The sequence below is a fragment of the Acipenser ruthenus genome, chromosome 8 (assembly GCF_902713425.1).
Source record: "Acipenser ruthenus chromosome 8, fAciRut3.2 maternal haplotype, whole genome shotgun sequence".
Taxonomy (NCBI): domain Eukaryota; kingdom Metazoa; phylum Chordata; class Actinopteri; order Acipenseriformes; family Acipenseridae; genus Acipenser; species Acipenser ruthenus.
The window spans coordinates 3,085,860-3,107,255 of record NC_081196.1 but is presented as its reverse complement, the minus strand read 5'-3'; the positions used below and the strand labels follow the sequence as shown (position 1 = coordinate 3,107,255).

Sequence of the window (21,396 nt, the reverse complement as noted above, 5' to 3'; positions counted from 1 at the left end):
GGCCACATTGATGTTTCTGATGTTCGGCGCTGGCATCGTTTGTGGATTCAAGAAAAAAAAAAAAAAAGACTGCTTGCTTAAGTAATTATATAAACAGTGCTTTGCCCAATGTTCCCTGCAGTCAGAAACATCAATGTGGCCTGGCTGTCTCTTAGGCTGCCTGTGTGCTTCAGTGAATAAGAGGGTCAGTGATGAGGGATGAATACGCTCCACACACACTCCACACATTACCACTCTTACACACATGCTTCACGAATGTTTCATCTGACAGTATACATGCTTTAGGGGGTTTTATCAATGTATCCCATTTATTGTTGTGGGACATACAGCATCTTATAACAATGCTCGACCTGACCGGAGAGAGATTCACTCAGCCCCTCCAATAGCAGCAACGAGAGCGACACATGCAGATCAGCTGACTGGAGAGAGATTCACTCAGCCCAGCAATGAGAGCGACACATAGCAGCAACGAGAGAGAGCGACATATGCAGATCAGCTGACCAGAGAGAGATTCACTCACAACTTCCAAAATAAAGCAAACATGTATCATACAATGAAGATAAGTCAACTTTGAATAACTTTTCATAGACTACACTTCAATACAAAAATCTAATTAGAGGATGACATTGCATTAGTGAGGTTTTGTTCTTCGTTTTCTAATGAAGCGAGCAGTGTCTTAGCACCATATATAAACACATGCCATCGGTAATCACGCTGGAACCACACTGGACTCCCAGGTCCCAGTCCGAGGGAACGTATACATATATGTAAAGAAATATATCACTCATACTCAATAAAGAGTTCCTTTTTGAACTGTAGAACTTAACTTCAGCTAGACAAAAATAATTCAGGACTGAGAGGGTTAAACAATCCTAGGGGTTAAGCTGGATACAGTACATAATTGTGTTGTTGAATCTGAGGGTGGAATTTAGTGCAAACACAATCGACAGGGGGTAGTCCTGCGCGGCTCAGATTTCTGTGTAGACTGGTGGCCAAGCGCGCTGTTGAGAGTTGAAACCACACCACTTGACGGATGTTTCAGTTTTACAGCCCGCCACAGAGCTGTTTGCACTCATTCCAAACGAGCTGTACAGTGGCAGCAGTTACTTGTATACCACTCTGCTATTGGTCTTGAGCATCAGATTTAACAATTTTTGCAGACAATAGCACAAAAAAAGATATATATTGATGGGAAATCGATTTCAAAGGGAGCATAATGGAAGAGGAAAGGGAACAGGATATGTGAAAACAAGCGTGTGGTCTGAATCATTGAAATGGATTAGACAACGTGACAGAATACAGCAGAACTGTGACAGAATACAGCAAAACTGTGACAGAATACAGCGGAACTGTGAGAGAATACAGCGGAACTGTGACAGAATACAGCGGAACTGTGACAGAATACAGCAGAACTGTGACAGAATACAGCGGAACTGTGACAGAACACAGCGGAACTGGACAAGAATATGACCCAACAGTAGTGGAATAGAGTTGTGGTTAACACAGTCATTAGTGGAAACTAACCACTACACAGTTTGGAACAGGACAGTTTAATTTCCTGTGCTGCAAGTCTCATTTCTGTGAACTGTATGTAACAATCGTCCACATTTTGGATTGGAAAATATTATCAACTCTTTATATGAAAGCATCGGGTACTGGAACTCATAATACCAAAACAGAACTGATCTTCCGATGCACCTGATGTCTACATCTGGTTGAGATGGTCAGGACTGAGGTGCAGAGCTGTGAGGGGAGGCTCTCAGAGGGTCTGCCTGTCTACCTGCCTGCTTTGTATCATTGTCTTGCACCTTTCACATGCCCTAAAAGCACCAAAATCATAAAGAAAGAGTTTGTCTAATGGATTTTCATCCATATTGAACTATACAAGTACAGTCCCACATATGTCCCCCTAAAACCACTTCCATCTCCAGATGTATTTTCATATATTTGAAAGATGAATGATGTTCAAGTAAACAATGCATTAACACAGGTTTGAAAAACAATAGCTCCTGAAATATTTCTGAAATATTCCCAGCCTTGCAATTACAGCTTTCTTTATCTAGTATGGTCCCAGATATCACTGTTTAAAATGAATATGGGTTTGCTATGACAAAAACTGATACATTTATAGCAAACGGAAGAGTGTGACAGGTAACATTTTTTACTTGTCAGGTGACTCAAGGAAAAATAAAGTCATGTCAGACTTGGTAAAGTGTGTGTGTTTAATATATACAGAGATTGAACTTTAAAGCCTTTCTTGGCAATTGTTCAGGGGAAAACAAAACAAGAGAGAGGGATACCCACCACTGTCTGATGATTAACCTGGATCACTTCATCTCCTGCATGGATTTTCTTGCATCGATCTGCAGGGGACTGCACAGAATAGAAAGACAGACTACAGTTAGATAAATGCACCCTCTTTTCTTGATAAAGACATGCTGTTATCTATGTCCAGTCACTCTAAAGACTTCAGAAATGCAGCCCTCCCAAGTAAACACAAAGATTGGCGAGGGTATAGAATGGGCGACTGTTGTCAGTGCTAAAGTACATGGAAAAATACAAAGCGGTATGTAATTCAGTGTGTTGACGTAACATTATTTTTCAGGTTTCATTGGACTTTATGAAGCGAAATGAGTTAATTCTATAGGGGGATGCAAAACTTTTGGCCATAGTTGTAGTATTGTCTATCCCTTTCCACCAGTATTAGAGCACATGTCTATACTGGTGGGTCAGATCTTTGGTTTATTCGACACAAAGGCAGGATCTGGTGAAACTCCCATGACTGAAGCGTATTCTCCAGAACACGGTGAATACCCAGATGCTAAACCCTTATGCAGAATAAAGAAAACAGAAACAGACGTGACATATTAAGCTTTGGATATGGCGCTGACTGGATCCCATTCTTTGCAAACCGTATTTCACAAGATCAGCTGGTGGATGTGCAAGTGGGTGGAATCACTATTGATGTGCTGTACACAGAAGGACTGGCTCTTGTAGAATTCAATCTCCTGGGCTGCTCATTTAGATTTCAGTCTTCGTATTTATTGATATTTACCCATAGCTGTCTGCTCTGAAGAGGCATCATATTTAATGGGAGTCAAATACTATAATTACATCTTCAAGCAACCCGGCTGAGGACATAATGACCTAAAAACTCCCAAAGCATTACTGTCAATTACCAGTAAGTGTGAGCTGTTTATTATTTTCTGTTGTTATTGTTGTATTGGTTTTTTATGAAAAACTTTACAGATAAAGGCACTGATGGCAACATTTACTAAGCTTCGCTCCAGTACTTTGAATTATAGATATATATATATCTTTAAAATAATCATTTTAAAACAGAAAGCAGCAAACAGTAGGAACCTTTTTTATTTATTGATTGTTTTATTTGTTTGTTTGTCTCATATCTAAAAGCTGCTTATAGAATGACAAGCCTTGCATCTCTATCAGCAGATCTGCAGGGAAAGTGGTACGGTTTGTAATGTGTGAATGCACTAGCCTGAAAATGAAGGGCTATATTCATAAACCATTTGAACTCTTCAGCTAATGTTCATTTTTTTTCCTTATTCAAAAGGAAACTTTATCTTTGCATACATCCAACCTTATTCAGGGATGGAAATGAGATTCCTATTGCATAGCAGTTTCACCCATTCTAGGTTTTACTATGAGCTTGATTAGCCACAGGGTACAGGCATCAAGCTCAGGTGTTTTCTTTTAAACTGTCTCAAACTGCTATGCAGTGTGGGTCTTATTGCCGTCCCTTTTTTAAGCAAAACAGAATACAAATGTGCTAAACAAGGGCTCTAAAGTTATGAGGCTTTGACATTGTAGCGAAAGCAGTGTATAAAATAACAAATATGAAAGGGTTCTTGTGCAACACCCACAACTGAAAACAACCAGAAGAATCACAGAATCCATCTGTGTACCGAGTACAAAGCCAATATCTTGAGGCATGAGGACAACAAAAGTCAGGTGACTAATACGGTGGCTATCTTTGTTCACAGGTCAAAGTGAAGGGTGCTGTTCCGATTTAGCTCAAGGGGAATACACAGTTGCCAGCTGGAAAGGTTTAACATATGCAGTTGTAGGTGAGAAAGTGGATTTGCAAACTCATAAAAGCTCCCCTCATGGGGATTGTTAATAACAGAAGCACAGGACCACAGTGGCTTAGCATTTTAACCCACTTAATATGCTGCAACAACAAAGCAATACAATTCTATTAGAAAATAAAAATAAATAAATAAATAAATAAATAAATAAATAAAAACATGTTTCAGGAAATCCCTAGTTCCGAGTCCTTTACCATATATTAAATCAGGCCTGTTTATTAATGTACAGAAGTACCACAGATTGTTTTATTAAGAGTGTTTTCCAGGCATGCATTATTTATCAGTATTGTAGAGGAACGCTTACTCCTTCTGTAGTTCCTGTTATTACATGCAGTCCATCGTAGGTTGATTTGATATACATCCCCTAAAGGATAGAGAGACACAGTCAGAGAAATACATACACTAACATATTCATCCCACAGACATAACCTACATACCACACTGCTGTGTACACGGCAACTGTAACCTCTTTGAAGGGATCTGCTAATAACACTGCAGTTTGCTGACCAGGTCAGGACAGATGCTATACAAGTTTAGTTTATGCCAGCCACCTGATTGGACAGTGCTGGGGCAGTTGTTTGTTTTTGGAAATACCTATGCCATGTAGCGCATTGTGTGGATAGGCTGTCCCTCTGTGTTCCTGAGTAACTTGCTTTCCATATGGCATTCCAGACATGGATTCTGCATCTGCCTGTTGCAAACTCAGTTTCAGTCACAATGGGCAAGACAGCACTCCGGGTGCAACCACATACAAGACTGCAAAAATACACAACAGTACTAGTGTCTAACGAGTGCTCTATGATAATGGACTGTTCTGGAGAGCGGACTTCAATGCCGATATTCACCATCAACGGTCTACCTGGAGACCGTAATCACTGAGGAATGGTCATTTGTCCCTCAAAAACAATTTACAACACTTTTCAACTGACAGTGTTATGGCAGGTGTTTATGGTACACTCTGTCTCTTTAAAGAGGAAAAGATAAGAGGCAGGAAAACAAATGAATACAGAGAGAGGAGTTCAAGGGAAATCAGGATGAAAACACTTCCAGGAATAATTAATTTGGTGGGAACGAGTTTTATTAAAATTTCATGCCGTCTACTAATTCTTTAATTAGGTGCCATTCAAACAAATATAAAAATCGCTCCCATTTTATTTTTGCACTTATCCCCAAACCGAAGTGTCCGTTGCTACACTCTTTATGACCAAGAGCTGAAAAAATGCACCACTGTCACTGTGCCATGAGCAAAGCACTTCACTTTATCATCTGAGCTGTGATTCATTTCTGCAGCTAGAACATGAGCTTAACAGTCTGTAACTCAAGCACTAATCTTTGACTGTAAAAGTTTTCTCTGCACTTTGGTTAAGTGTAAAATGGTGATCCAGCAATAGACACGGCACTTGCAAGTGAGTTGAGGGCCTTTTACAATATTGCAAAATCAGGACGGCTCTCTTATGTCTTCACCCCCCTACATATTACATATTACACAAGGAGTTGAAAACGTTTCCCTAATCCAATGCTTTAAGTGCAACACAGAAAATCAGGACCAGAGGACACAGCTGGAAAGTGGGGCTAGACTTAGGACAGAGGGGAGGAGACACAGAAAGTGGCGAGGGTATGGGATGGGTTACTTAGCCATGTTGTTGATGCTTAAATCACTGGGCTTCTTACAGACCCAACTTGAGTTTTGAGATCCAAAATAATAGTATCAAAATCGAGGGGAATGCTCTGCTCTGCTCTGCAATGCTCTGCTCAGTTCTGCTCTGCACTGCTCAGCTCTGCAATGCTCTGCCATGCAATGCTCTGCTCAGTTCTGCTCTGCACTGCTCAGCTCTGCAATGCTCTGCCATGCAATGCTCTGCTCAGTTCTGCTCTGCACTGCTCAGCTCTGCAATGCTCTGCCATGCAATGCCATGTGGGAGTCTATGCTTAGGAAGTGAAGTGCCAGCATGCTGGTTGCTCAGGTTCTTACCAGCCCCTCACTGGGTTTGATGTTGCTCAGCTGCACCACTTCCAGGTGGGCAGACTGGGAGACCAGAGGATCAGAGGAGAGGGAGATGATGTGATCGCACACTTCTGAGAGGGTTTTACACTGCAGGACAAAGAGAAGGGACACGGAGCAATCATGTTAGCAAGAAGGAACAATGAGCACACGTGTTAACAAGCCATTGGAATCCACACGTTAATTCTGAAATAAAACTAAAATATATCCTGCATTTCTAGCAATAGATAACTAGATATTTTTTAATCCATGCACACTCCTTTACAATTTCTTTTGGTTTGTCACTAGAGAAATCTTGAAGAATCATACTGTACTGGAACGTATTGTCAATAAGTTCCCAGCCTTTGACTCTTTTGGTTATTGTCTAGCCTTTGCAGGGGACAGTATTCTTTAAAGAAGTGGGTTTGTTTTGACCTGAGTTTTACTGTGCCTGTGCATTTTTGTCATGTGTGCAATGATTGTGAGGGGTTTATAATGCAATGTTCTTAATATTAAACTGTAAAGATGGTTCCTTTAGCTTCATCTGAGCTTTATCACTTGGATGTCAATGAGCGGACAAGTGAAGTCTCTGGTGGTGGTTTTTTGGTGTGTGACTGAGCCGGATTCCCTTCGATAGGGGGCAAGTGAATTAACCTGCTGTGCCACCGATCTAGACCCTTTTACTTTCCTGCTTTCTTTTTATTAGCTGAGCTGCAGTACAGTGTGTACGTTTTGCTTTACCCATTACGTCTTTCCCTGCCACTGTCAGGTTTGGTTTCAGCCTGAAGTCCCTGTCTGCCAGAGTCTGATCAGCTTCAGCAGAGTGCAACAAAGGTGTCCTCCCACCCTCCCACCAACGAAACCCACAAAGCAAAGAGCTGCTCTGCTGACAGCCAGTGAAGCTGACCCCCCCATCCCCCCCCATCGCAGCTTTAACAAGAGCCAAACCCATATGGAAATGCTGCCATTAGTCCAGTTCTCCTGCCAGGATTCAAACTACTCAACCAGAACCCGAGCAGGGCACTGCTTTATCACACTCATTTTTACAAAGACACGGCAAATCATACAGAGCACAGAATGAATGAAGTGTCAAGGACATTCACAACTCTGTACCTTCCATAGCAACAGCATCCCAAACCAGATGACTGCCAGCTATACAAAGACAGGTGCCAATATACAATACATAGCAATTTTTTGCCTAATGTGACTTCTTATAATTACTGCCACTTGTAAAGCAGGAGCAGCACAATATAAACAGATCCCGCCTCCACTCTAAAATGTTTGCAGCCCCGGGATCCCCACAGTATAAAATAGAAGGTGAATTTCCATCTAATACAGAGAAAGCACCACTCTACCAAAGACTACGTAGCACTCGAGACATCTCTGCAGACTCAGACACAGATTATAACCAACTGGAAGCTAGTGGTGTGGATGACCATGCAATGAAAGAACATGCAGTGTGAGAGCCTAGAAAGGAGAACAGTCCTGCAAATATTAAACACTAACTTTTAATCGGAACAATTATTATTATTACAATTGTACTTGCTGTGTAATATAATTTAAACGACCTGGGGCTGGTAATTACAGTAATTTCTACTGTGAAAGAATCGCAGTAATTTTAAGGCAGCATGATTGTTTAAAACAGCTCCTTAATGGAATATCCAAATATAAAACCGTGTCACTGTCCTGGTGAAATAATAAAAAACAACAACTATAAATTTAATTAGGGATGAAGTGAGCTCTTTTAAATATAAGACATGAATTCCTGTGCTTCTGAGTATGCTTTTCTCAATATTACTCTCACACATGCTTAACATTCCCCAGGTCGGTTTTTGTGCTTGGACCTTCCCTACATTACAGATTTGCACTGTAAATTCACTATTAAATCAAGCCGCTTCTATGGCAAGGCAAGGCAATCCTTCACACACAAGTGGCTTCGCTCCAAGCTGTCACATTAGCATTTCAGAAAGGAAAAACACAACCAATAAAGTCACCCAACCAGAAATAAGCGGCTCAGGCATGTGATGAAGGAGCTGGTAAACAGGCTCAATGGTCTCTTCTTCGTTTTAGAGCTGAAATTGTAATTCCTTTCAGAGAAGTATGCTAATAATGATGAATTGGAGTAGATAGCTTTAAAAATCTAGTCCACAGTCCGCGTGGTGTGCAGTACCGCAAAGCTGTTAAAATGTCAAACTAAACTAAATTATTCCACTACTTAACGTTGCTTTAAACACATCTTCAGTGTTTTGCATTGCTCTGTCTAGGGAAATAGGTCAAATAAAAAATATTGCGGACCCTCAATTTATACAAAGAAACATGTTTGTAGTTCAAATCTATGTAAGGATAACGAAGGGATTTAAATACATATTATTGAGTGCACTGATCTCAGCACAGCTGCAAGGTATGCTGTTATCAACAGAGAGACGCTTTTCTCCTCAAGACAAGGAACAGAGTGTGGTGTGGGAACCTGACTTGGTTGGAACACTGCTGACACAAAGAGAAACTAAGTTTGCAAAAACAAGGTTTAGCTTCACACACACGTTTAGGTAAGATATATAAGAGGGTGCATTTGAGAAACATTGAACCAGTGCCATGTCCGATGCTCTCCCAGTGATTAGGTAACTAGTCACTGCTTCAGTTCTGCTAATAACTAGCGGCCTCATTATTGTGTCTAATGATAATGATTATGCTGTAAAATGTGACTTGATTATTGGAATCAATAAAGGAAACTTGTTGTATTCTGCTTAAATCTTTGTTGTGTGCGCTCCTTCACACAGGTAGACATACAGTTCCCTTACACTCTGTATTCAAAGCCAGCCTGGTAAATGCAGTCTCAATAAACAAGCACATGCAATGCAGTTTTAACCACGCGGAATAAGACTTTAAATCTGTTGTGTTTCCTTTGTTCTACGTTCAAACATTCTCTGTGGTTCTGATTCTGGCCAAGTCATCATTGAGTGCAGCGGTTCCTCATTCCTGTGCTTTTGATGTGGGTCAGTGTTTTTATGGTTGTAGCTACCACTAGTTATATAAAAAAAATAAAAGGGAAAAACTCATTACAGACGGAGGAGATATTTATAGATGTGTGATGTTTGCCGCCAAGATTTTCCTGGCTTGCAATGAAATTGTTTTTTTGGACTGGGGATAAACTTTTTTTTTTTTTTTTTTTTTTTTTTTTAAATACTTACAAAACTTCATGGAACTGTGTTTCACAAAAAACAATAATCACACAAACATTGACCCTTGAATGAATAATTAACGTAAAGAAAAAGAGAAACACACTTCTATAGCTGAATGCAAGCAAAGAAAGCAGAGCAACTCTAAAAGAAGATCCCGAAGGAATAGGACCCACACTACCATAGCTGTAATTTAAACCAGTCATGGCATTCCTGGTATTTGCCATGAGCACTGTTATCATTAACAAGTTCCACCTGTGTTTTGAAGACAACTAGTTTGTATCTACTCCAAATTGGCTCCCATTATTAACTTAAGGTTTTTAGTAAAATAAATACATAATAAGAAACAAGGTCTTTAAGTAGCAGATACAGCACACAGGAGTTTCCGTACCTTGAAAAAGTAGGTCACTATGGCATAAATCCATAGCAACTACTGTATGTAGAAGCCTTACAATTCACCTTCCCCTCAGGAGGATTATTGTATAATCATTATTTGAATTTGTTTAATATATATACTGTATGATGTAAAGCAGCAAGTTATAAGAAAGAAAGAAAGAAAGAAAGAAAGAAAAGAACGAAAGAGCTTGCTTGCTGCCACATGCAGTCGTCACCACTGCAACGGTACAGGATTGTCTTCTCAATCCGGGCATTATGTTGTGTTTTACTGCCTTAACATAATGAAAAGCCTGGAATGGCCTAAGGACTTATCATGCAGCCAGGTCCGCTTGTGTTATTAGAAGCAGATTGGAGAGGGTGTGGGGGGGGAGGCAAAAAAAAAGAAACCACTTGGTTCACAAACAAAGCCACTCTCCTGTACGGTATTTCAGGTATTCAGGGATCCTCAAGCAACTGAAGAGCTGAGAAGACCTCAGGCCTGTTAAAAATAGCCTCAGGAGCCACAGACCAGCTCTGAACACTTTCTCCATATCAGAACCTGGGAGCGTGCTGTCACTGTGGGCGTGGGGGCTGAAATTGACCATGACTGTTTTTTTCAGTTTTTAGGTCAGTTGATAAAGTCCTCATATAAACTGAATAATAAATAAATTATACTGCATTGCTGTATCTGAGAATTTCTTGTTTTTAAATTGTATGATGTGAAGCCTGTTCTTTCAGATTTCTTACTTATTTCTTTGTGGAGAGGAGCTAGAAGTGGTCTTAAAAAAAAAAAAGCTAATGGAATATTTGTTCCAAAGGGCTGTCCGCCCTCTACAGCTCAGATCTGGTAGCCAGGGGATCGTTACGCCAATCCTCTGCTCTACAGATCTGCGTTACAGAGTGACCATGGCGTTCATCTCTTTCGTTACTTGAGTTTCTCTCCTTGGAGACCTGAAACGGGGTGCTGGCGAGACTCCTGCAGCACACAGCTGGCAGTCAGCTGAGCCATTTATCACAGGTTTATAATTTTGTAGGAATTTAAGTCACTTGGAGACAAGCTGATGGGTTTCCAAGGCATTTGGGAACAATTCTCAGATCTAATCCCATTCAAAATCCTCAGTATCGATTTCTTTTAATGCGTTTTTGAAAACTCTTAATGACTCATTGGATGGCAGTGTTGATGTTGCTAGGGCTTAGAGGAGGCAAGAAAATTGATTTTTACGTCTTGCAAGTCTGAATGTTTGTATTCATTGTAGGTGTCGGGCTTTGACTGTGGTTGATTCATAGCTTTGTACAAGTTGTCTGTAAATTATATATTTGTCCAATGAAATTACATCTCTACAGTAAATACACTACTTTAATGCATGACTCAGACAGCTATTCTGCACAGAGCAGCCCTGATTGCTTTGTGATTTTCTGTTAAATGCTGGTGAGTTTTGTTCATTTCATCACAAAGTCCTGAAACCTCTAGTACTGTCCTCTGTGCGCATACTGTGATTCATCCACAGATTAAAGACGAGCCCCTCACACACAACTTGTCTTATTACGCACAACTGTTTGATTCCTGTTGAAATCTCTCAGCGTTTACGAACATATAATTGGCTTTTGTGGGAAGACAAAATGCATTATTGGAAGTGGATCTCACTTGTTTACCGCTTTACTCAGCATTTCTATAGAAACAACAGCCAGGGATCAGATACATCAGGTGTTTCATCCATTGACAAAGCTCTATTACATTGTGCAGCTATCAGTGATAGTTAGAGGAGGGATTTAGACAGAAAGGAATATAATGTGATTTGAGATTTCCACACTACAAACTAAAAAAGGATATTAAAAAAGGAGGTTAGACATTTTCTGGTGTGTCACTTGTTAGCAAACTATAATAACAAACTAATACTTCTAATAATACCAATACAAACCCAACGGAGGACTTACCACATGAAGTATCTTGTTCTCTGTTTCGTAAACGGTGCAGTCCTGCAAGATAAGGTGAAAGAAAACACTGACTGAGGGCAGTTCAAAATCACAGAACGAAGTGCAAGAGTGAGAAATCCAGGCAAAGCAAAGAAGGGAGAAAATGAGAACGGACCACACCGCATTGCTCAGACTTTAGGGTGTACAAAGTGCATCAAAATAACCACAGAACGGGTTATATTGCTGCACACAAATCACTTTGAGGCAAAGCTTCCACTTCTCTACTGCTTCTCCATCACTTACCTGTTTAATTTCTACTCGTGTGAACTGAGCTACCATTGTTATTTTACATTTTTAAGAACCATTTGTGAAAGCCTTTCAGCTGCCTTTTGAAGTTATTCTACATTGCAAATCAGCTGGTGCCTTTTATGCAAGAGCCCGCCCACAACCATTAAAATAAGTTTATTTTTAAACTGGTCAAACAGGTGGCTGTTTGAATGTAGCACAGATTGCAGCATATCTGTACAATGATAAAATGCTCTATTTAAATGTATTGAATGAACTATTTCAATAGCACAGAACAAACATCTTACAAAAGAATTACAAGACAACAGATGTATTATCTTGTGCATGCAAAACTAGACTAGAAATGCAAGTAAAGGATGGTTTTATACTTTACATGTCGTATCATTGCCTCCCAGGCCAAACCCAAAAAATGAACATTCGAAACCAAATGGACACAATTACTGAATGACGTACACTGTAAAAAAATCTTTACAATTCCCCCAACAGACATTCGAGTCAACATGACCTGGCTTTCTACACCACACATCAACCACAATGACCTTAATGGCTTCAACTGTATACTTTGTGAAGCCTGGGTTTCTCAAACACCATCTTCAAACACAATAGGTCACTGTATCCTTTATATTTTGATGGGCTACTGCAGTTCCAAAAGCCACCACTGAGAAAAAAACAAACAATCTGTAAACTTTCACAGTGCATAGAGAACACTTAAATATATGTTTTAACCTCAGGAAGGGGCTGTGAATAAATGGACGAGTCAGTCATCAAAACTTTACAAGAGCACAACAGTGCAGGTATGGAAATAAGACTCGCATTGCATTACAGTTTGATCCATTCCTGGTTTTACCATGACACACCTGAGCTTGTTACCTACACACTGTGACTAATCAAGCTCATATTAAAACCTGGAATGGGTAAAACTGTTTATTTCCAGCCCTGCAGTAAGTCATACAGGAGAAGAGTCACCTATTCTATCCTGATACGCAGCTAAAATATTCTAACTGTATCGTCTTTCAAGAGAAGAGCCCCCGAGCCTCTAGGCTATGGTAAATTCCATCTAATGCAGTATCCGAAACTGCTGGCTCATTATTACAGGGCTGGCTTGTCCTAAGCTTACAAAACCAGCTCATGGCACCTGACAATTCCTCAAGGATCTATTCAGGACATGCACAGCAGAGACTGGGAACTCTCCCTACGATGATACAACATTTCAGGGAACCATTTATTGTGTAAATGTCCAGTATTATGTAAACAGTAGAGGTATCTTAATGGAAAACGCTCCCAGCATTGTTTCATGATTAATGCCGAACAAGTAATGGAGAAAAAGAGGACAGTACTTAGTACTTTGCAATTAACACAGTGGTAGGAGTGACAGCATCTAATTCAAGGTCATGCTGACAGTAAATTACACATGTAGTATGCTTTACTGTGCACGGGCCCTTCAGCAATTCACTGTCCTCGATATTACAGTTTGTTATGTTTAAGTCAGATATAAATGAGGGAGAATAACAGGGGACCACTGGAGCTTGCAATATTTATGAATCAAAATATACATTTCAAAGCTGAGCTGTTAATCGATGAAAAAGGATTTCAAAAAGAGTATCAGGTTTTTGGGCATCAGTGAGTGCTTTGGAAGACATTTCAACCACAGTGTCACGCTGTACTCACAGAACAATGGTTATGACTAGGCTTCCATTACTGACTAACAAAAACTAAAGCAGCCAAGGTTGAATATATATTAAAAAAAAAACTCTTATTGGTCTCGGGGGGGGGGGCTGACTGTACGTGACTAACCATGAGCACCGCAACAAAGCAACCGATTTGAGAGTTTTTACAAAATAGAATGAGTCAAACTGACCCTGGGCAACAGCTACAGTACAATATCATTACCATATCTGAGTTACACATCCTGTATTAATTACATTGAAATCCTAGTAACAAGCCCTAAATTATAGGCAGATCATAATAGTAGCCTAGGTCATCTAAAAAGGCTGGCTGTATAGCATCAAACATTGCGGTATGTTGTTTATGCAAGGCTGAAGTCAAATATGCTGGCGGTACCAAGAACCTTACATACAGAGGTGTAGTCCTACATCTTAAAGTACCAGAACATCAATTACAATATTGATTTTTCTAAAACACATTATATACAAATTCACGTTTTATTTGTACATTGAACTTGAGGCAACATTTAATCAGTGTTGCCAGATTTGGCGGTTTTCCAGCCAAATTTGGCTCTTTTTTTCGCCAATGGTTTTTAACCTGGTTTTCTCCCAAATCTGGAATGCCCAATTATTATTTTTATCCTGGTTCACCACTGCAACCCCCCGGCGACTCGGGAAACGGAGGCTGAAAAACACCTCCTCCAGAACATGTTCCTGCCAATCCGTCATTTTTCACACTGCAGATCCACAGCGAAGCCACCAGACCTATAGTGCCGGAGGGCAACACAGATCTGAATGGCTCCACTGCAGACCTGTAGGCGCCCTATCAGCCACAGGGGTCACTGGTGTACGGTGAACCATGGATTGCCCTGCCAACCTAATCCCTCCCTACCCGGGCAGCGCTTGGCCAATTGTGCGCCGCCCCTAGGAACCCCCGGTCCCAGTCGGCAATGACATAGCCTGGATTCGAACCTGTGATCTCCAGGCTATAGGGCGCACCCAGCACTCCATGCGGAGCACCTTTACTGGATGCGCCACTCGGGAGCCCCATTTGGCTTGATTTGAAAGCATTAGCGGGTAAATGTTTGGTGGTTTGGTTATTTTTTGACTATTTTTAGCATGCATGTATTTTTTTCTATTCCTTTCGATTATGAGGTCCTCTCCTCCGCAGAACTTCAATCATGACGATGCCCTGTATAGCAGATCACGTCCTCTCACCCCCGTCTTTTTTCTGGAGCTCTGCATCCAATAGAATTACAAATCACACAAACGCTCAGTTATTTTTTATTCGTCACCAATTTAAGAACTGTATTTCAATGTTAATTGGTTTTACATGTATTTTTACAGTTCTGGACAATGTAACTTTACACTATATTCTGAATCTCTTTTTCCCCTGGAACTGCCGCAGTAGAAAAAAACAGTGGTTCTGGGACTAAGTTGTGAGAAAAAAAACAAGCAAACCAGACACATAAATAAATAGTTTATAACATTACTTACCAGTATTTTATTTTTATTTGAAATAAATGTGTAGCACTTATTTATGCTTTTGTAATGTATATTAAATCTTAAAAGCAAGGTCAGTCGTTTATTCCAAACCCCGGGTCTCTGCACTGACCGATATATAAAGCAGCTTTAGTGTTTATGGCCACAGTCGCAGGATGCACTTTTGAAAAACATGTTTAATATAAAATGAAAATAAATATAGTATTTAGAATAAACATTTTAAAATTACATTTAAAATCAATGTTTTCAGAGAATTTTAAATAGCTTTCAAACTAGCACTGTTTTTCTATTTTTCAAATTGGGAGCACATGCACGTACTTCAGAGGATCCAACAAAAACGAGTTACTGGGCATTTCATATGAGAGTTTAATTTGTCATACTACATTCTAATACTTTAAATTCCATAAAAATAACAAAAAGCACAGTTTATATATAATCTAGATTGATTTTGGTAGCAAAAATCAACATCATTCGGCATTGAATTCCAATATGTATCGCAATATAGTCTTCAGTATTCCAATACATTGCAATACAGATCCTCAGTCCCAGTACCCACCCCTATGCAAGTCTTTAAAGATTACATGTGGTCTCAGTCCCTTTTTTCAATCCAAGTTTATCCTTTTTACTCTGACTACATGTGTCAAACCGGCATGCCCCTGGCTCTGGTGATGTAATACAGATGTCACTGCATAACCCAACAGGCAGAAGCAGACAGACTCTTACAGGGAGGCAGTAAAGTAAGAGGCAGGCAATGCAAATGCAGACAATGAATAATATTCACGGGGCATAGTGGATTATTATTGCACAGCAGGAGTATAACCAAGGACAACGACCACTGCAGCGAATTTCATTTACAGCTACCCAAAATAAATGTGTGCTTTTTACAGTAGGAGGGGAGCTGCCAACAGGCTGGAGGCAAACATCTGAGCTCCCAAACCCAGATCACCTACAAAAGCAGCCGGTCTAATAAGGGATTTTTAAGTCCATTTGAAAATGTAATTTCATCACCACCTACAGCAGCATGTATCTTGAAAACACAGAAAACAAAACAAATTAGCTATTTTCTCTCTCTCTTCACCTTTTTCGTTTAAACTTCTGGAGCACAGCAGATGCTGGTGTTCTGTATTATAGCACTCCCTTCACGTGAAGATGACCCAGTAACGCACAATTCTGTTGCGTTAGGCTAGCGTCACGAACGTTATGAACCCGGTGTTCCATGGTGCGCTCATTCCTTATGAGAGCAATCACCCCAGTATTCAAAAGAGATTCTGTATTCTGCAACAAGTACGATGCATGGAGAAGAAAGTATGTTACAAAACCATTGAAATATCTGTATTCCAGCATCAAGCTCTGCATCTGCTTAGCAATGCAGCTCAATCTGGAACAGTGCGATTTGCCTGATCATTACATTTAAAAACTATATTCGCACAGCAGCGCTGAATACAAAAAAAACCATAAGAACACTTGTTGCAGAGATGGAAATAACACTCCCATTGCATATCAGTTTGATCCACTCCTGGTTTTGGTCTGAGTTTAATAAGACACACCTGAGCATGTTACCTACACACTGTGGTTAATCAAGCTCATGTTAAACACCTGGAATAGGTGAAATTGCTATGCAACAGGAGCCGTACTTCCATCCCTGTGTTGTATAACACCATTTGCATTGGCAAATGTGTTATATAAAATATTTTAACAGGAGTTGTTTTTTTTTCTTTTTTTTTAATTTTGAAATGGTGATTCAATGATGATACATCCAAATCATTTTGAAAGCAGGGCAGTCCGTAGTTCAACCCCTCTTCAGCTTTCTAGCTGCTAATCCACATTCTGCAAAATTAGCATGATGCTTCTGCTTTAAACATATCTACGCCGTACTGCCACCCTTATCTAAAAGCACCAGGTGCTTCCTGCTGCCATTCCTGTCAGGTTCCAAACAGCAGATATTTCTGCAGGTATTTGCAGCTGCTCTTCCAGTTCAAATAAATACATTAAACAAATCCAAGTCGTCTTTTGTTGCACGCGGGAGTATTTTCTTACGCTACTTCTCCCTGCCAACACCACCTACCCATAATGCAATTAGAAAAAACCAGGAATAAGGAACAGCTTGCGCAGAATTTTATTTTTAGGGCCAACATGAATCCTAATCATTTTGCAGCAAGATTTTCAATTCTCAGTTTTGCAATCTCTGCCACCCAGTACCATAAAACTCAACAGCAGGACACATTTCTTTATTTGTTTGAATTTTTAAGACAGACACCTTGGACACTGGGGACTCTGAGCAAAGCACACGCTGACCCAGTTCTAAGCTAGAACTCTGAACAGGGTGTTAATGTGCTAATGACATCAGCAGCCACTGGGGAACATGACAGATTCCCTGCTGCTCCTTCAGATGATTAAAACATATCAGAAAGAATGACCCATCTTCCCAGTTTAGAGCCATGAAGACTTTGTCCTTGAAACTTAAATTCTGTGGACACCAGAGCAGTTTTCTGCTACTGCTCTACAGATTATACTGGCTGAAAAAAATGTGTCCCAAAATGAAAGAGGAACAAATGAACGCTACTAGATCTGAATATCAACTGGATTTCATCACCTGTCTTTCTCTGGTTTTAAAGATCGTATTTGGGAATTGCTTAGAACCTCCTGTCAATGCATCTCCTTCAGTCCACATTAACAAACAGATGAGTCTTATTTACTCCGTTTTTTTATCTCTGTGTGCTGCTGACTGAGTTTGAACCGCACGTCTTTTTATTGTTGTACTTCGTAATTGTCTTTTTTATATTGTTTTCCAGGTCCCCCTTGTAAACAAGGCTTCTGTCTCAATGGGTAAACCTCCTGGTTAATTAAATAAATACATACATACATACATACATACATACATACATACATTAAATAAACCGCTCTACATGCTGAACACTTTCTCAAGTGCCTATTTCTCTTTTCTTAATGAATTGAAGTTGTTGGCAGGGTGTTAGGAGCTGCAGGAAAGGCACATCCAAGACCTCACCACAATAAAGACAGTGACTTACGAACCACAGATAACAGATTTAGAGACCTGTCTGTGTGTTTGTCTGTCTGTCTGAGTCTGTACCGAGAGCCATGCACAGAGACATTATATTACTCAACTGAACCAACTACTGGAGAAAGCTATTTAGTACCAATAGATTTTGTGTACTAAACAGTAGCAGATCTCAATACCCCAGACCTACAATTTATAAGCCTGATGTTTTGCAGACCTCATTTCACTGCATTGTATGTTGTCAGCAGCAATGATATTAAGTGGGTCAATAAAACACTAGCAGGCATTGAAGAGGGGCAGTATTTATAGCTGCTCAGGATTTTCTTCATGTTTACAGAACTCTCACCTCTGGCTACACCATGAAACTGGAAGGCTTATCTGTAACGGTGCATGGACGGGCAGAGGGTGGAGTCCATGCCTGTGCCTGTGTTGAAGTTCACCCCATAACGTTGCACTTTTTTCACAGATGGCCAGACTACTTTTTAGACGACTTGCATCAGCATTGTTCTTGACTTGACTCCTAACCTTTTTTAACCAAGTCAGCATCATGAACTGGTGCAGGGTAGACTTCTTGCATCTTCAATGGGAGGTGTAACATGACGAGAGACCTACATTCAGTCCTACTAGAACAGTGCTCCCTCGTTAATTCACACGTCAAAAAGCAAAGTACAAAACACATGAAAGAGCACCTGTGTTTTTAAGACTTCTCTTTTGCAGACTCCTGTTCCCCTCCACATTGCTGTGGCAGGTGGAGCTCCACCATGCTGGCCTGGCTCCTCAGAGCAGACCCAGTCCTCTTACCTGCTGGACGATGGTGGTCAGCTCCAGGCACAGCTGGATGACGCTGTTCCTTGTAACAGAGTAATCCGTCACGGCCGCGAAAGGGGACCTGAAAAAAAAGTAGCATCTAGAATTAAACTATAAGAAAAGTCTTATTCAGGCAAGCTTCAACTGATAATAGATGTGTCTTCTCCCTAGTCAGACTATAACAGCGTGCTTTGGAACATGTGTTCAAGTGTGCGCATAGCAAGCTAGTTATTTTCAGTAATTAAAAAGAAAGTGATAAAGGGACAGTGGCAGGCAAGACTTCTAGCAGATTCTAATAAGAGTGAATCGATATTAAAGTCTTGGTTATCCCTCCTTTAAAATACATGTCTGACTTTAACACATGGTGACCCCGTTCAGACAGAATTGTAGATGAACATTCTATCAAAGGAATTGGCCTGCTTATTAAAAACCTAAAAATAGCTCAGCGTCATTGATTCCCAGACCTGTGAAGGGTAGATTTTCTAAAGTGTCCATTTTTGTTCTTTTCTCAGAAAAGGGGGGGGGGGGGGGGGGTAGTGATGAACTCAGTGCCTATGACTCTGTCCTTTCAGTTATTTAAACATTCCTATAATAAAGTTGCTTTTATTGTTGATCTGTTCCCTGTGACGAACAGGCCGCACGTGCAATTCAAATTAAAATAGCGAGAGAAAGGGAACACATAAAGCCACATATGGTAAAATGCATGAGACTTTTTAGAAGCTGTTTAATATCTTGTCTAATTAAAACACAAAGTGGTCTAACATTTTCCAATTACAAGTGCCTATTGTTTCTATATCACCGATTACTGACAAAAAATTGAAATTCTCACACCCATGTTTTCATGCAGGTAGGTATATAAAGGATATAAATGACAAATCTTGAGGTGTTCCAATAAATGTGCACACTACTCTGTGTGTGTGTGTGTGTGTGTGTGTGTGTGTGTGTGTGTGTGTGTGTGTGTGTGAATCTATGTTGTTGGAAGTTTTCAAGCACTTCTCTAAATCAGAAGCACAATAGGACTCATGGCTCAGATCACAATAATCTGCTTTCTGCAAGCTCACATATTAAGCAGCCTTTCAAGGAAACATGCTCGTATCCAAAGAGGATCAAAGGATCGGCCCTTTATCTGCAAAGCAGAGCTGACCTAACATGGCTTTTAACCTGACAGGAGAGGGGGGGGGGGGCATTGATTAGAGCCCCCAGTGCAGGAGCATGAACTGCTGTATCCACGTTTAGTATCAAACCCTTTAGAGCTGCACTGCTAAAAAAATAGGACAAACTTTATTAAGGTAACATATTTTAATATTTTACACATGATAGTGGCTAGGTAATTAAAACAATAAATAGTTTACTTATACTTGGGAAAGCTATGAAGAAATATAAATGGATCCACACCTATTAACAGGGTTGCATCTTTAAAAGATAGTTAAACACCAGCAGTCTTCTAAAGTGTTTTCTTTAATAAGCTGCTAATCAGTAGTTTGTACTAAAGAGTTCATCAATTCACTAAATGGTGATATTTAAGTCATGGGATTACTGTTTAATTATTGCTAATTACCTTACATATGTTGAGTCTAAACTGGCATCGCATGGCTGCGATACTAAATTACAAGTAAGCAGAGAAGTCGGGCAAAACTCCAGTCTACTTGTGATCCTTGAAAGAATGGATCAGTGAAAATGTATGTATTTGGATAAACAGGGATTATTCCAAATATAAATAAATAAACAAATGAATAAATATCTGTGCTAAATGGAGAATGCACTTAGCATTGGCTTCCTTCCCATGCTGCAGATCATCAAGGCCTGGATGAGCTGAACTACCCGTGTTCAGTTTGAGTCGTGCAGATAATTATTTACCCGTCCGCTCAAGTGCAGTGTGGATAATTAGACTGACAGGAAAATGAAGTGGTACCTTTGAACACTAATAAACTATTTCTGCACACACCGAGTCCTGATGCGCTTTTAAATGCATGCAGAGACAGCCACTGCACAGCTCTGAGCCTGCTCTCCTCAAAGACACCTCAGCCCTATCCTTCCAGGTGGCACTAAACAGTAAGACCGCCTGCTGGACACTGAAACAGACCCTGAATACTGTCCGATGCAAAACAGCACATAGTACTTCAATATGTTGTTAATGTCTTTTTATTGTTTCATACACAGGTAGTTCTCAGCAGGTAACTGACCAGACTGCTCTTCCATTGTTTTCTATTGAGGTAGCACCTCTGTTGTTACTTTGATTAATGACATCTACTGCGACGGACGCTCATGCCCAGCTCTCAAAACATGTACTCTTTCAGTGAACTTTCACACAAACAGAGGTAAATAAATAAATAACTTTCAAAAGCGGTAGAATCCCAGTGATAATGTGCTCTGCTGTAATAATGTAACTCCCTGGTTCAAAAAAATGCCTTTAATGACTCAGGAGTTCCATTATTACAGGGGGGTATGTCACAGCAATGCCATTCCTTAAGAAAGCTTTTACCAGCCTACAGTTACACATAAGCAATGAAGAAAGGTAATAATCTTCAGAAATGAAAGATAC

The 21,396-nt window shown here is 40.2% G+C and overlaps 1 protein-coding gene across 8 annotated transcripts in view; it reads right to left on the bottom strand.

The window, feature by feature from the left end:
- The window catches only part of LOC117405124 (connector enhancer of kinase suppressor of ras 2), a 129,355-nt gene that overhangs the window by 70,630 nt on the left and 37,329 nt on the right, over positions 1 to 21,396 (bottom strand). For 5 of the 8 annotated variants that reach the window (XM_059028073.1, XM_059028065.1, XM_059028067.1 and 2 more), the window contains 5 exons: positions 18,849 to 18,954; positions 11,577 to 11,618; positions 6,082 to 6,201; positions 4,414 to 4,473; positions 2,305 to 2,373 (listed from right to left, as the gene is read on the bottom strand). In XM_059028073.1, coding sequence (XP_058884056.1) covers positions 2,305 to 2,373; positions 4,414 to 4,473; positions 6,082 to 6,201; positions 11,577 to 11,618; positions 18,849 to 18,954 — 397 coding nt within the window. The remainder of the gene's footprint in view (positions 1 to 2,304; positions 2,374 to 4,413; positions 4,474 to 6,081; positions 6,202 to 11,576; positions 11,619 to 18,848; positions 18,955 to 21,396) is intronic. The other 3 variants (XM_059028068.1, XM_059028071.1, XM_059028072.1) reach the window with 1 other exon arrangement.